The 14449-nt window shown below is 38.6% G+C and overlaps 1 protein-coding gene across 40 annotated transcripts in view; it reads left to right on the forward strand.

The window, feature by feature from the left end:
* The window catches only part of LOC126914150 (calcium/calmodulin-dependent protein kinase type II alpha chain), a 157345-nt gene that overhangs the window by 48457 nt on the left and 94439 nt on the right, over window positions 1–14449 (forward strand). For all 40 annotated transcript variants that reach the window (XM_050717703.1, XM_050717719.1, XM_050717688.1 and 37 more), the window contains exon 3: window positions 12794–12853. In XM_050717703.1, coding sequence (XP_050573660.1) covers window positions 12794–12853 — 60 coding nt within the window. The remainder of the gene's footprint in view (window positions 1–12793; window positions 12854–14449) is intronic.

Below are 14449 nucleotides of genomic sequence, written 5' to 3' on the forward strand. Positions count from 1 at the left end.
TGCAAAAAATTGACGATGTTCCTTGAAATTTCATCGGTAGCCTAAAAATATTATAAACTGCTTCGCACATTGCGGCTAAATTTCTATTCGGATTTCTACTCGCAAAAATAATTCACTTGCTCTCTTACAGTCTACAACGCTTCACTCAACAAAACTAACGTAACATTTACGTTACTCTTTCGCGAATCTATCTGTAAGAAAAGTTTATATATCGATCATGCATATATCAAATTTTCGACAGTCGATATCCTCATTATCTTCAAATTCTCAAACTCATTCCTCTAATTGTCCGTACGATCTTCTGTTCAATCATCGCCATGCCATTTTCACTGATTTTGTCCGGAGACATTGTTCGCTCGTATCTTGACGATCGAACATGGAATCGCGAAAAGAGCCGTGCTTTCTGTATACCGAAAGAGATTTAGCGTCTAAAAACAACAAGCGACGCCGTTGTCAGTTTGCCAACATTCCATCGCGACCAACAGTTGCCAGTGCCGTACACGATCTTCGATTCGGGAAAACCTGCTTACCTGTTTTTACGCGCGAAGTTTCATATACGTCGGTTTATTCGTCGGGACGAAAATGATAACGGAAAGAAAAGAGGAAAAAGATAAAATAAAACGTTGGATGTGACGCGAAGCCAGATGAGCGTCGTAATTGAATCAATCAAAATATCGAGCAAAAGCGATCCGATAAACGCCACGACGGTCAATTTAATTAACGAGCTAAAATCAAGGCGACTGGCTTACGCGTGTTGCGATATCGAGCACAGATTTTTGGAGACTATGGTTAGGCGTATTGTTTATGTCCACATCGTCGACCAGACAATCTCGCAGAAATTCTTGTGGGGGCAGGGAAATTATTTCGTCCAAGGTAGATAGAAATATGGTAACTTCGAGTTTGCTAAGCGAAGTTTTACCATATTTCGGATTCCTTCCTTCCGTGTGCTTTAGCTTACGAATATTTTTAATAATCTTTGAATTATGCGATGGCTTTTTGGGCAAATACTTGAATGCTTAATATCGACCATCTCCATATTACTAGGTTGCCCGAAAAGTTTCAAGTTTTACGAGGAAATAATAGACGCACAATGTTTTTTGTTTTATATTATTTTGTCGAATTACGATCGATTTTGTTCTGTTGAGATAAACACCGCGACATTTCACAGACTTGGTTTTACATTTGTACGAAGGTGCACTGTTGTAAAAAAAACACGTTTGCGAAAGAAAAACACTTTTAGAAAATAGAAAGAAATGGATAGAAGTCCTTAGTAGATTTGTAACGATTTGTAATTGAAGATTTGGAACTTTTCTAATCTTAAAATATCTTCGAGTCTTCGAATATTTTTATCAAATTTTATTCTTTAGTATAATAGTCCTCCAGATTCTTAAAATACAATATCAAAAGAAAAAGAAAAGAAGGAAAAAAGAAGTACTCTGAATTCTATATTTTAGTGTCACTTAATATTTTCAATAATAATTCCATTTTATCGCTTTCCTATTGAATCTGTAAATGAATAATCCGAAATGTTTCTACATATTGGAACTGTGAAGTGACGATCTTTCACGTTCAAATAGACACACGTTCCTCTTCGGTTCCGTCACTTGTGTGCACAAGTTTCGCTTAGCAGACAGCGATTGATAAATTTAGTATCAAACGGATCGCCACCCGACCGGTGATGTATCGTACGCTCTATCATAAGCTTTATTGTCCCTATCAATCGATTCCTTGGCACAGATCCTAATATGTGTTCGCGTGACTCATCCCGTGTCTCGCGTGCGTATCACACCGCGCGAAACGTGTAAAAAGAGAGTCTGATTCACGGGGAATTATTTAACGTTGCTATATCATAGGAATATTTATAACGAATGAAAATTTATCCTGGTAAATGAATTTTACTTCACCTTTAAAGGAGTCGAGATAAAACAGAAATCTCATTATAGATTCGCTTGGTTACACTCGCTCTCTCCTTGTTTCTTTGTTTTCTTTTTACACAGAAGCGAGTCATACACATTTCGTGTACTGCTTGGGATTTTCTTTTAAAACAACAGTTTATTGCTAATATTTTATACCATAGAATATACGATCAATCGATCTCTCTCGAACTATCTGGACGAATGTGAAGATTTGAACGTTAAGATTTTCACAATTACTGTTATCTATAACATGACTTCAAAGTTTAGCCACATAATTTAACGTCATGATGCATCGAATAGATCCAAATATATACTATATACAGGATATCTAACTAAAATTTATACTACGTGTGAATAAGTTCTAGCGGGTAAAAAAAGTTCTGACGAACTCATCTCCGAAAATGCTTCGTTGAAAAGTTATAAGGTTCAAAGACTTTCATCGATTGTTTTGGCATAATAAATGTTCGGAATTTCTTTTTTCTGCCAGTATACAGGCTTCCATTCGTCCAACTAATCACTGTGACGAACTCTTTCGAATATTCCTGTTATTGTAGAAACAACATTAAACGCATTTGTGTCTGCCTGCGATTGCGTATAACGAGTCCTAAGAAACAACTTTCCCTTTGAACGCCTATAACTCTTCGATAAAGCATTTTCGGACATAAGTTTGCATAAACTATTTTGACCTCATTAACTGGTAGCATAAGTTTTGCCCCAAGTATTCCGGACATCCTGTATTTAAGATTAATTAATACGACTGTATCTATTCCTACAATATTAGAGGAAATTATTAAAATGAGATAAAACGAAATTGTGCATTCATTTCGTGTACGTAACCGAACACGTCGATCGCATATTACGTTTTCAACGTCAACAGGTCAACTTTCGACTGAAAGTTCGGTCGTGGTTGTTTGTCTTGATGCTGCTCCACATTGCGTTCGATCGACGCCGGTAATCGAGCTTTAGAATTCGGGCGACGAGAGGAATTTTCGTGGGTCACGCTAAGAATGCAAGGGCGACGATCCACTCGCCAGGGGAAAAACCAAACACGAGCAAAAAGTTGTCTGTTCGCCTCGTCTTTGATCGTTTGACGACGTAATCTTCACGTGGCTCTTCCAATTCCTCCAATTTATAGACAATTCAAGTCCCTTGCGATCTTGTTAAATCGTTAGATGTACAATTTTAATCGAGCGAAACGATCGTAGTTGATCGTTGATTTTGTACTGTTGATCTGGTAATTAAGAGACAGTAATTGATCGGATATGCTTGGCACAAGAATGTTGGAATGAGATTTGTTAGCATAACGATGAGCAATTAAAGAAAATTTAAGGTGTACGAATACGTCACTTTTAAGCAATTTGAATTAGCGATACGTAAATATGATTAAAATGTGTGACTTATTAAGAGAGTAATGATTAATAGGAAGATATTGGATTAAAACTTGTTATCTTCATATGGAATCAACACACGTGTGTAAATAGAGTTTGTAAATTGAAATTATTCGTTTAAAAAATTGCTAGCAGTATAGAGAAAATGATTCATATTCGATGTGTTCGCGGAATATACGAGTGTCACTGTTTGAATTAATTATAATAGCACTTCTCCACTAGTTCAGAAGTACCTTATATATCCGATCCTTAGATTAGAAACTGTATAATCTGCGGATTTACGCGACACCTATAAATTAGCAACCGTACAATCTCAACTTTATTATCAAACATTAATTTTCAGAAATTGGTTCGGCGTAATAATAACTGGTAAAATCAATTTGTCTCTCCGCATAAGTCACTATATGCTTATCGATATAAATAACGTTATAACCAATCGAAAGAAATTTAAATGAAATATTTTAGAAATATAAAATAACAAACAAGCGAACAAGTCAATTTGTTAGTAAATTCATTTAAAATTGAACGAATAAATTAACAACTTGATAGTGAAACGAATTTTGGAGCGAACGAAAGTGGAACGAAGTGTTTGGTGATACATCAAAATATGAAGAGGCAGAGCAAGGAAAATTTTTTCATCGAACTCTGTCTTAAAATCGAGGCGCGTTTTCATCGTCCACGAACGTCACGGAGATAAGCAGATTGACGTCATAAGGTTCTCTTGGAGGCTCCGAGGTGAGCTTCGCGAGCTCTTTTCAATGGAATCTTACTGGCCGGCTGAGCGACAAATTCTTTCGTTGGATTGAAACTGGATGAAATTGCATCTCGTTTCAGATGACAGGATTGACGTCAATGAGTTGTAGAACTTCACGCAAATTCATAGCTTCAACTTCTATATTTCTCTTTACCGCGGAACGTTGATTATTATTCAGAAACCGATTATCCGGATTCCTACTTTGTCGAAAGTTCAATCGGCTAAACCTTCATTTCCTCGCCATAGATTATCCTCGGACGTATGAACTGAAATTCTACTTTATTTTATATTATTTACTTAATTGTATAATATTATTATCGAGCAACATTCATTGCCTCTTAACTTCATAGTATCGCGTGTAAAATTTCTTAACGTTTATCCTTCGATTTTTCGATATTAATTTCGTAACATTATTTAACACGTTCTTAAATCTTTGAAATTCTAAATTTAATCTTTTATCTTCTCAGGAATCGCTTGTTTCTTGATGGATTACCTTCAGACAGGTGTAAATATTTATAAGGATTAGAGTGAAATTGATTAAAACCATTTCTTAGTCACACTAAAATTCTGCATTTATTTGAACGAAATTATTATTAGTGTCTGATTGAATCGTTGCTGTCTACTGAATCTACTTATTTTTAAAAGAATTCTCGTTACATAAGCGAACAATTACATGCAACAGGGAGAATCAGTTAACTTACTATTACATTAACGTAAAATTGATTTTATTCATTAGCTAATTTCCAATTTCCCGGCTGAAGCATTGAAATTTTCGATTGAAAAATTGCGCAATAAAAGATCCATTCTCATGTAACAATAATACACGTAATAGAGTACAAGCATTTAGTTTAAAAGTATCTTTGGTCACGATTCCGAATAACGTAGATGCTTCACAAGTTTTGCACAATGCTGTCAGCGTTTATAGAACGAAAAGTTTTGCCCGGCTATGTTTGAGAGAAAGTAGGAGAAGAGATAAATTTCGTCGGTGTTTCTATTGGCACGATGGATAGTTCCTGCTGGCCAGTCGCTTCACTAGTTTCGATGCAGCCGAAAACGTTACGACTGGCCAAGCTTAACAACATATACAAACGAAGAGGATAATCTAAGAGATACCGGTAATGGAAACGCACGATCCAGTTTGTTTCTCTTGCAGCGGTTGAAATCATTGCCTTCATATCCTGTGCCTATTTCGCATTCGCGAAATCTAAACTGTTAGAAATCATTCATTGAGACTATTCGAGGTTACGTTCGTATTTCTAGCAACGTTTATAACAAGACGGAGAAGCGGAATTAATCAAATATTAGCCTTTATACCGTAGATCGTGGTATTCGAGGATGTCTGACCAGTGGCTGTCCTGTTCTACTATGAAGAAATATCTGTAGAAATACAGTGGTTTACGGAAATATTTGAACGCCTGTATTTGAACGTATATTGTCTGTTATATAAGGCATTTTGAAATTTCATTAATTTTATAATTCGATACGATTGTCACGATCGCATTAGTAAAATTTCGGACCAATTTGAAAATGTACGAGTACACGGAAGTTACAACATATTTACCGCGAACATGTATTTAGCAAAAAATTAATATACAGCACGAATAGTTATTTCGAATTAAATATCAAGAATGGTTCCATTGGCACGTATGCTATTTTCAAATAAATTGAATCTGAGTCGCTTGAATTTACACATTTCATTACTTTAACACGTTCCACTGCCATGGTCTAAATTTTCTAGAATGATTAAAACAAGATATAATCATTATGGACTATAAAATGTTCAACAACGACCCAGATAACATTGCTAGAAAGAATCACAAGAAGATAATACAATACTTTGCAAAAATTACATGTTATGGTGTAATATATTTCCAATCACCTCTCCTTTCAGAACAAAGTGCATTATTAGGTTGTCCGGAATGTTTGTTTCGTTTTATAAGGAAATAACAGACGCACAATGTTTTTTGTTTTATATTAGTTTATTGAATTATTCACGAATATAATAATAGAAATAGAACGGAATGGATCACACCTAATTCAATAAAACAATATAAAACAGAAATTGTTGCTCATCTATTATCATCTTATGAAACGAAAGAAACTTTTCGGACAACTTAATAAATTCGCACAACACGTTCCTCGACGCGTTAACTCGAATAATCTGCGAACGCTTCTCAAGCATATTTCCTCTAACCCGAAGTCCGCGAAACACCACGGAAGGCATAGGAAACGCGGGAACATTTTCAGATTGAGGAATCGAATGGACGAGAGGAAATCGGTCTCGGTGAAACAGTTTCTGTATTTTTCCGCATGCAGCGATCGGCTGGCCGATTCAAGGTGAAACGGCGAATCGGTCGCGCTTTATTCGTTTCAGAAACATGCGGTTGAACGGCGTCCGTGGCGTGTGTAGGTCAAGAGGTTACTGGAGCAAGGTCGTAGAAGAGAGGGTGCAGCCGTGCCATCCCTCTCGGCCCGGCAACCAGAGAAACAGAGGGTAAAGAGGGACGAAGAGAGACAGAGAATACCGCGCTGTGTGTCGAGAGGGGAAGGAGAGACAGCCCGCTCATCTTCCCTCTGCCTACTGCAACCTTTTCTTTTTTTTTCTCCTCCCCGCTACCCTCTCCCTTTCCACGTGTTACCTTTCGCCTCTACGGAGAAACTGGAACTGTCGGCCAAAGATAGAAGCAAGCCAGTTACACGCTGCACCGCCCACACCCCGCGATGCCGTGATTTAATTCCCTCGAAATAGTTAGCCTTAGCGCTTTGGAATTGTCTGGTGCGTGCTTGCCTGTCGTCGGAAATGGAGGCGGTGGAGCGGTTGTCTCAGGGAAAAGGGTGGTTTCCGGGGATCGAGTGAACGTTCGGATCGATGTAATCGTTGTTGGAACGCCGCAAGTATTTCGTTAAGTTCTTTTTCCTTCCTGTTGACGGCGAAGAAGCAGGATTCGCGTAATATCGAATTACCACTACCGATTCGTAAATAAACGAATTAAATTGTATTACGATGTACTCGATATAGTTGTTGAAATATTTTGCCAACATTATTAGCAATCATTGAAATTATTGGGAACGCTTCGTTGGTTCGAAGATTAATCCGCTTTTACGTTTGTTAGTTGACATGTTATCGAGTCTTTTTACACGATAATTAAAATAACTTTAGTGGCAGCGGCTTAATTTAGAACCAAATTTTTAGCAGAAAGTTTTTAACGATCTGTACGTTGCAGAAATTTTATAATTTACGGATGGGGAATTTAGTTTTTTGATAGGCAAGGGTGACAGAACGCAGAGGGAAAGATATGTTGACGATTTTGCGTGATTTGGTAAATCGTATTAATCTTTATAATACCTCATCAATTACGTAAGCTTTGGGAGGAAAACTTATAAAACAACCGAATACATTTACAACAGAATTTGCTAATTGAGATTGGGGATGCTCAGGACAGCGTTCACATCACGCACCTCTGCGTTGCGTGCAGGGATGTAGTCTGGGGGTAAATGAAGGTTCTAAGGGGAGGAACGCGAGCATTGATTTTATAGGAGTTCGCCGGGAAACAGGGAGAAACGGGGATTTGTTGAAAATTAGGTTTTATAGAGATTGGCGTTGTGTTTCATTTAAGAGCCGCAGGTAGCGAAGGTTGTTTGCAAATTGAAAACTTTTGTTCCACGAGTTAGTTTGCTCATCAAGAGCAGAATTTTCGACTTTTGCGTCTTCTTCGTGTGTAAGTTTAAATTTCTGCGTTAATTTTAAGCAAGCACTTGCTCGAGAATTCGTTGAAAATTCGATTTTACGGTCTTCATTACTTAAGATAAGGCTTTATTTTAACAAACGAGGATGGCCAATATTTTTGTTCCGTGAATTTGGTATCCATTACCTCGCAACGAAAGCGTGGACTTATGAATCTTGTTATACTGTGCATTTGAATTTCCACGTTGATCTTAAGGAAGCTTGCGAAAACAAGGAATTTCTGTGAAAATTTGACATTCTGATCATAATGTTATTTCTGTTTTAAGAACGAACGACGTCGGAGATCGTCTCGGACGATAGAATTTTCCTACGAACTTCCCAATTCTGTTTCGAGATGAATCCAAGTTCTTCCATGTTGGTTGTAAGGCAGTTGGCGGAAAAACAGAAATTTGTTGAAAATTGAATTTCATGGATGTCGCTCTTGTTCTTATTTCTACAGCGTAGGATAACGAAGGGAGGAGTTTAGAAATTCGAAATGTTCATTCTCCGAGTTTCACGTTCGTCATGTTTCAAAGTACGATTTTACAATTTCAAATATATTCTCGTGCTACAAATTCAACTTAAGTAAAAAAAGAAGAAGAAGTTTGTTACGTTTAAATTTTGTAATTAACATGGACGAATGAGCTCTGTTGGTGAGGCAAACGGTTTACATTATCGAGGATCAAGAGCGAAGAACGTAACAAGCGTCGAGCTTCCATCCAACGTAATGCCGGTCATATTTTAAACAGAATTCGGTGTTTTACGCTCAGTTTCATGTTTTACAAACATGTCCCTTACATATTCATATTTACGAGCCCGAGGTATTTTCGTATACGACCGCTACGCTCGCAGCTACAATCTCGCGGAAAGAAAAACAATTTGCTGTTTAAATAACAAAGGAAATCATCCCATCTCCAGTTTCTTTTTAACTTACCTAACTCTAATACATATTCATATTTATCGAAACCCAAAGGCTAGAATTCCTTATCGATAAGATATTCAAAATATCTGCTCGATCTTCGCGGAAATCAAACAAAAATATTTTTCTGTTTCGAAATAAAATTGTATAATAATAGAGAATGCGGTGAATAAAATCAAGCGAAGATATTTCACATTTACATGGCTCCATAACTTTTCAAAAATTTACCAAGTTACTCTGTAAGCAAATTGGCGCTGCTCGCCATCCCGTTTGTAAAATTGATCGCGTGGATTTCGACTTGTCGGTTTAGTTGGCTCGCAAGATCCTTCGGTTGCTTCCAGTTCATCGAATAATTAATCGAGCACTCTCTGTCCGTAGTTTCGTTAGCAGTTTGTGCCGTTTGAAATTCTAATTCGCGCAACGGGCAATTCAAAGGCGAAGCAGGAAACTTTGGCGCGTCTCAACCTCTTTCCAACCCTGTTAATTTCTCTTTTCTCTGCTTAGCAACAAAGAGTAGTTGTCGCAAGTAATTTCCAAAGTAATTTCCTTTCGCGTTTCAGCCGCGTAACATGCTGTAAGCTGTTTCTACGGTGCAACGGCCGACGACGATCGTGAAAGTGTCGTTCTATTCATAAATCGCGCTTGCTTTCGTCTTTTCTCTTTTTTCTTCCCCCTCCAAGTCACTTGTATCTATTTTAATGTCAACAAATGGTAAATAGAAAGCAACTTCTTGTCCACTCGGAGAACTTGACCCAGTTACGCGGTATTCTCTTTGAACTGTATCTTCGTTGTCGTAGCTTCAATGTCTCTAAGTTTCTGTGCAGGCACCAGTTCCAATTATCAGTTAAGAGCGCTAACTGTTACATACGCGATACGTTCTGAAGTTTCGCGCCATTATCTCGGCCCGTCTTTCGTTTTGAATTCGAGGATACGTCTCCGTAATTATCTTTCCGAGTATTGTACGCGATCTAAGAATCGTAGAAAGATTTCCCCTCCTTGAAGGACTTCGATCAGCGTATTGTTGCAGTATTATTGTATACCGATCGAAACACGAAAATACACTGTCGTCTGGTCGCCGTTCTCGACTATTTTCGAGGAAAAATCGATATCACGGTCGAAGGATAAAAATAAGACGACACATAGGATCTTGGTTGTTTGCGTGTGCGATCCACGTGTAGAAATCGTAGATTGGCTTTGAGAGGACTTACGAGATCGTTGCAAGGCCGATCCTTGCTGGTTACTTTGCGTCCGATGAAGCACGAATGTCACGAAAGTCAGCAAAAACTCTTTCACCCTCGATACTTTGCTGCGAGGGATGAAGATGAGTCAGCAGGTGAACAAGGGCGGCAGAGGGGGTTCCGAAGGGACGAAGGGAGTGGACGCAGCAGCCCTTGATCTCTCGGGCGTGATAAGAACGCGTGTCGTTCGTGAATAAACGTGCATTTTACGTTTCGATACTATCTTCGACCCGGAGAGGATGAAGCGCGCACACCAGCCTCTGCATTTTTCTGCGTGAACTTGGACGATGCGAATTCTGAAGATACCGTGAACCGTTCGACACGACATATTACACATATTATTAGGTACAGTTTTTCTTTGTGTAAATTTCATACACGAGGGAACTGTGAATAGTTCATTAGCCTGATGATGATATGTTTACGGTAATGAACGTTACAATGAATCAAAAAAGAAAAATATAGTTTCGCGTAATGTTTGCTTTTTATAGTAAAATGACAAATATTTATTATATGTAAATTTCGACTTGTTTTCTCTTCTTTATTGACATACAGTGTGTTTCAGAATTTTTCTAATCTTCTGAACTAAATATTCTTCACATACGTGTTTATTCTCCTCCTCGATAAATCCATTGATTTCTCAGGTTTCTAGTGAATTTTTGTTACTTCTGAATATAACGAATATCCCGTTACTCCTTCAATGATACGAGGAAGATGCTTTTGTCCGTTTGAAAAGAGAACAATTTTTATCTTCCTTATGTTTCTATAAAGAAGTCTTTATTTTATTTGCGAGTAATCGACGCGTGATACTTGGACCTTCGTTCATAGGACGAAAGCCCAGCAGGGAAACCTTGTTTTCAGCGGAAGAAAGGCTAATTCTCTTCTTTGGACGGCCATTCTTTCCGGTGATTCGCGTACATGTGGTCTGATAGCCTCCGGTACGGTGTAGTCGGTAACGAGTTTAGCGCAAACAAGGGTGGCTCGTTAACTGTTCACCCAGCTGTGTCTAATGTTGGCCAACGGCAGCACCGTGAAACCGACGTGACTCCGCCGTTTCATTTTTGCCAATCCTCGAGCGTCCTACAATTTGGTAACAACGCGGAACTAAAAGATTTCAGTCAAACGATGTCAAATTAAGACCAAAACTACTTAATCCCTTCATGTACGTACAAATCGTAATAAATTATGCCTTTTGTACAAAAGAATTAAGAAAACGTTGTGTTTCTGTTATCAACGGTTAACAAAAATATTTAATTCTTATCTAATAATTATCCAAGCATAGATAAAGTATTTAATTATAAGAGAATCAACCCCTAACAAAATTAAAAAAACATCGCATTTCTATTATCAATAATTAACAAAAAAACATTTCTGACAGTCTAATGAAATATTCGATCCTAAAAGAATTAATCCCTAAAATAATCATTTCATTTTCACGGTTCAACAACCACTAAATTATCCCGAATTTGCGAAAAATTTTCTACCCCTCACGCGAAGAATGCTGCAACGTTCGAATCTGCTCATAGAGTAGGCAAATGACATCGCCGAATAACCCAGTTTTCTCTTCTCTTTCCCTTTTTTCTTTTTTGTTTTTTTTTTCGTCAAGTGCTCTGTCCTCCAATTTGCCTCTCCTCTTGTAGCTGCAGTGTTCTTCGTGGACTCTTCTTGCTTGTCGGTAGATGCTCGTTAATTCTGGTTGTTTAGGCGCGGATACGAATGAAGACTGCCGGGTCTCGTCACCGTCGCAGATTTAATTATAGGCGAGAGAAACGAAAGAGCGAGAGGAAAAAGATCAAAAGGGATGGAAACCGGTGTCCGATTTCTTTTTCCTCGACGTTCGAAGCCAACGGAATTTCGCGCTGGATAAATGGATCCCGCTACTTTACGGTGCTTCGAAACGCTTTCTTAAGCGTATTAAATTATTAAGCGAGAACGCTAATTCTCTGAAATTCTATTTTTACCTTAGCCGACACTTACCTCGCCGACTTGGTAATTATTCCGAGGGATGGCGGATTCTTGCGGCGGCCGTGCAGCCGTTTGATTGGTTGGCTGCCTTATTTTACGGAAGATTGGAAAAATGAAAGAGGATTTGTCTTCTTTTACGGAAGATATCACGTTATGTTATTTTATTACATCATCTGACACTTTCTACTTGTTCAATCGAGTATTTCGTATTTGTTCGTTTAAATTTTAGTTTCGTTAGTTTCGGGACGAATTTAGTAAAAAGCGACCGACTACGAAATAACAAATAGAATAATATACAGAGGCAGAGTAAAGAAGGGTAATTAATTTTAATATTTTATTCGAGGGAAAAGGTAAATTCAGTGGAAGAAAGAACGTATAGTATTTAATAAGTAAGGCACGAAGGACAAGACCGATAATAGAGATGGAATGGAGGGTCGATCCGCGAAGGAAGGCCGTTCAGGTGCGCGTACAACAGAAAGGAAACAGGAAATCGTGCTCGAAATGACTTGGCCACCGACAAATCCAATTTTATTATGGTCCTTGGTGAATTACCCACGAGGAAACTCGTCAAGGGAGCTCGTTGGAAAATTCGATTTCGCGGTAATGACTATACCCGGCATGGGTTGTCGTTACGGCGAAACTCTTGCGATAAAGCTCGCTAGTATCCGTTCTGGAATGCTCAGCCATCGGGTAGAATTCGTCAGAACGTTGTTCAATGGTCAGACAGTCGCTAAACTTGTAAATTTTACGAACTTTATTTTTATAGTATGGCTCAGTGATGATATCTGTTATTTCTTTTTTATTCTTAAACGAGTCAATGGTTGTTTGTGAATCACGCTATTCTTTCGTCTTCCTTACTCATAACTATGTTATTCTTTTTGTCTTGTTTCAGATTTTCAGAAGCTCGAACGCGAGGCACGAATATGCAGGAAGCTGCAGCATCCAAATATTGGTGAGCGTTGTTCATTCACGAACAGATATTCTCGTTTAATATCTTTTTACTATGAAACTCTAATGTGATCCATGTATTCCGCTAGAATTTATTTTTCTTTTTTTCTCTACGAGAATCGATATTGAGAGCACCATAAAAAATCGGAAGAATATCGACGATTAAAGATTTTCTTCTTTTTTTAAATTGATACTTTCAAGGATTTCGTATTTGATTGTACGTTCGCGTACATGTTTCATACACGTTATGTGGGTAACACATTATTTAACATATGGGAAGTAACAACGATTCAAAGAAATATTAGATACGCGCCCAAAATCGACAGAAACTCAATCCTTGTCCGGCAGGAGATTCTGTCGTTGTAGGTCAGACGTGATCCCTTGGTCGCGCTAACTTGTCCGTCTTTAAGTAGATCTGGACTTTCTTAAATAGACGCTTTTACTCTACTTTTTGCGCGTTTCATGCTCTATTTATTATTATCAACTTGCAAATCTCACGAGATCTCTTCAAAGCAGAAAATACAATAAAGACTCTATTCTACGCACCTATACATCAATGATCGAAAGAAATTAAAATAGTCAGACTTCTTCATGTTCCTATCGTTAGAAATACGAATACGTTGCAATGTCTATTTCGTTTGGTGGTGGCCGAAACGCACACCCTGACCTACGGTGCGAACGCTGGCATTGAGACTCTGCAGCAGTTGGCGGTAGCGAAGCCTTTCGACAAACGACAGTCTGGCCCGGACACAAACGGCGCAGAAGAGACTTTTGGCGCGTTCTCTGGAAAGTTCGTTTGGCGCTTCTACGCGTTAGACGATTGCACAATTTTATATTATTGTATATTTTTCCCACGCTATCGATCCTACAATCGGAGAAAGACCACGAGAGAAGTTGAACAATGAGAAATCGCGAAAGATAACGATCTCGTGAAATCTCTTCAAGGCGGTCGATCCAATAAATAGCCTGCCCGACGCACTTATGCATCGAAGTTAACGTTATAAAATTCCCCGGGTCTATTAAAAGATCGTTCACTTAACCGTGACCGGTAAAGGGAATTCTTACACAGCTCGTGGAAATATATTCATTGGAGTGTCGTTAAAGGGCACGTGGAAGCTCTTCATCGACCCGATGCCATCGCATCGTCGCTACTACCTAACGATGGGAGGAAATTATAAATGTGGAATAAGCAGCGGCCAATATTGGAATCCAATAGAACGGGGGGGAAAGTGAATAAACGAAAGGAGAGGGAGAGAGTTGCCTTTAGTTCGTTGCCGATCGAAACCAAGGCGAATTCTTGCCTTTTACACTTGTCCAACTTCTCGATAACCTGGCATTCGTTCCCTCCTCCTGTTTCGCGCCACTTTTCCTCTTCTCGTTTTCGTTTCCTCGCTCCACTGACTCTCCCCTTCGCCCCTTCCCATTGTATCCTTCGACCGGGCGATGTTTACCGGGTTGAATTCAATTTTCCACCAGGCCAACCTCTTCGATCTGCATTCGGTAAAATCGATTTCACGGAGTATAGAAAATTCCTGTGTACCGGCGTAACTCGAAGACAAAGCGTTATTATTACCGTATTTTAATGTTTTCGGGGAACGTT

The sequence above is a fragment of the Bombus affinis genome, chromosome 3 (assembly GCF_024516045.1).
Source record: "Bombus affinis isolate iyBomAffi1 chromosome 3, iyBomAffi1.2, whole genome shotgun sequence".
Classification (NCBI taxonomy): domain Eukaryota; kingdom Metazoa; phylum Arthropoda; class Insecta; order Hymenoptera; family Apidae; genus Bombus; species Bombus affinis.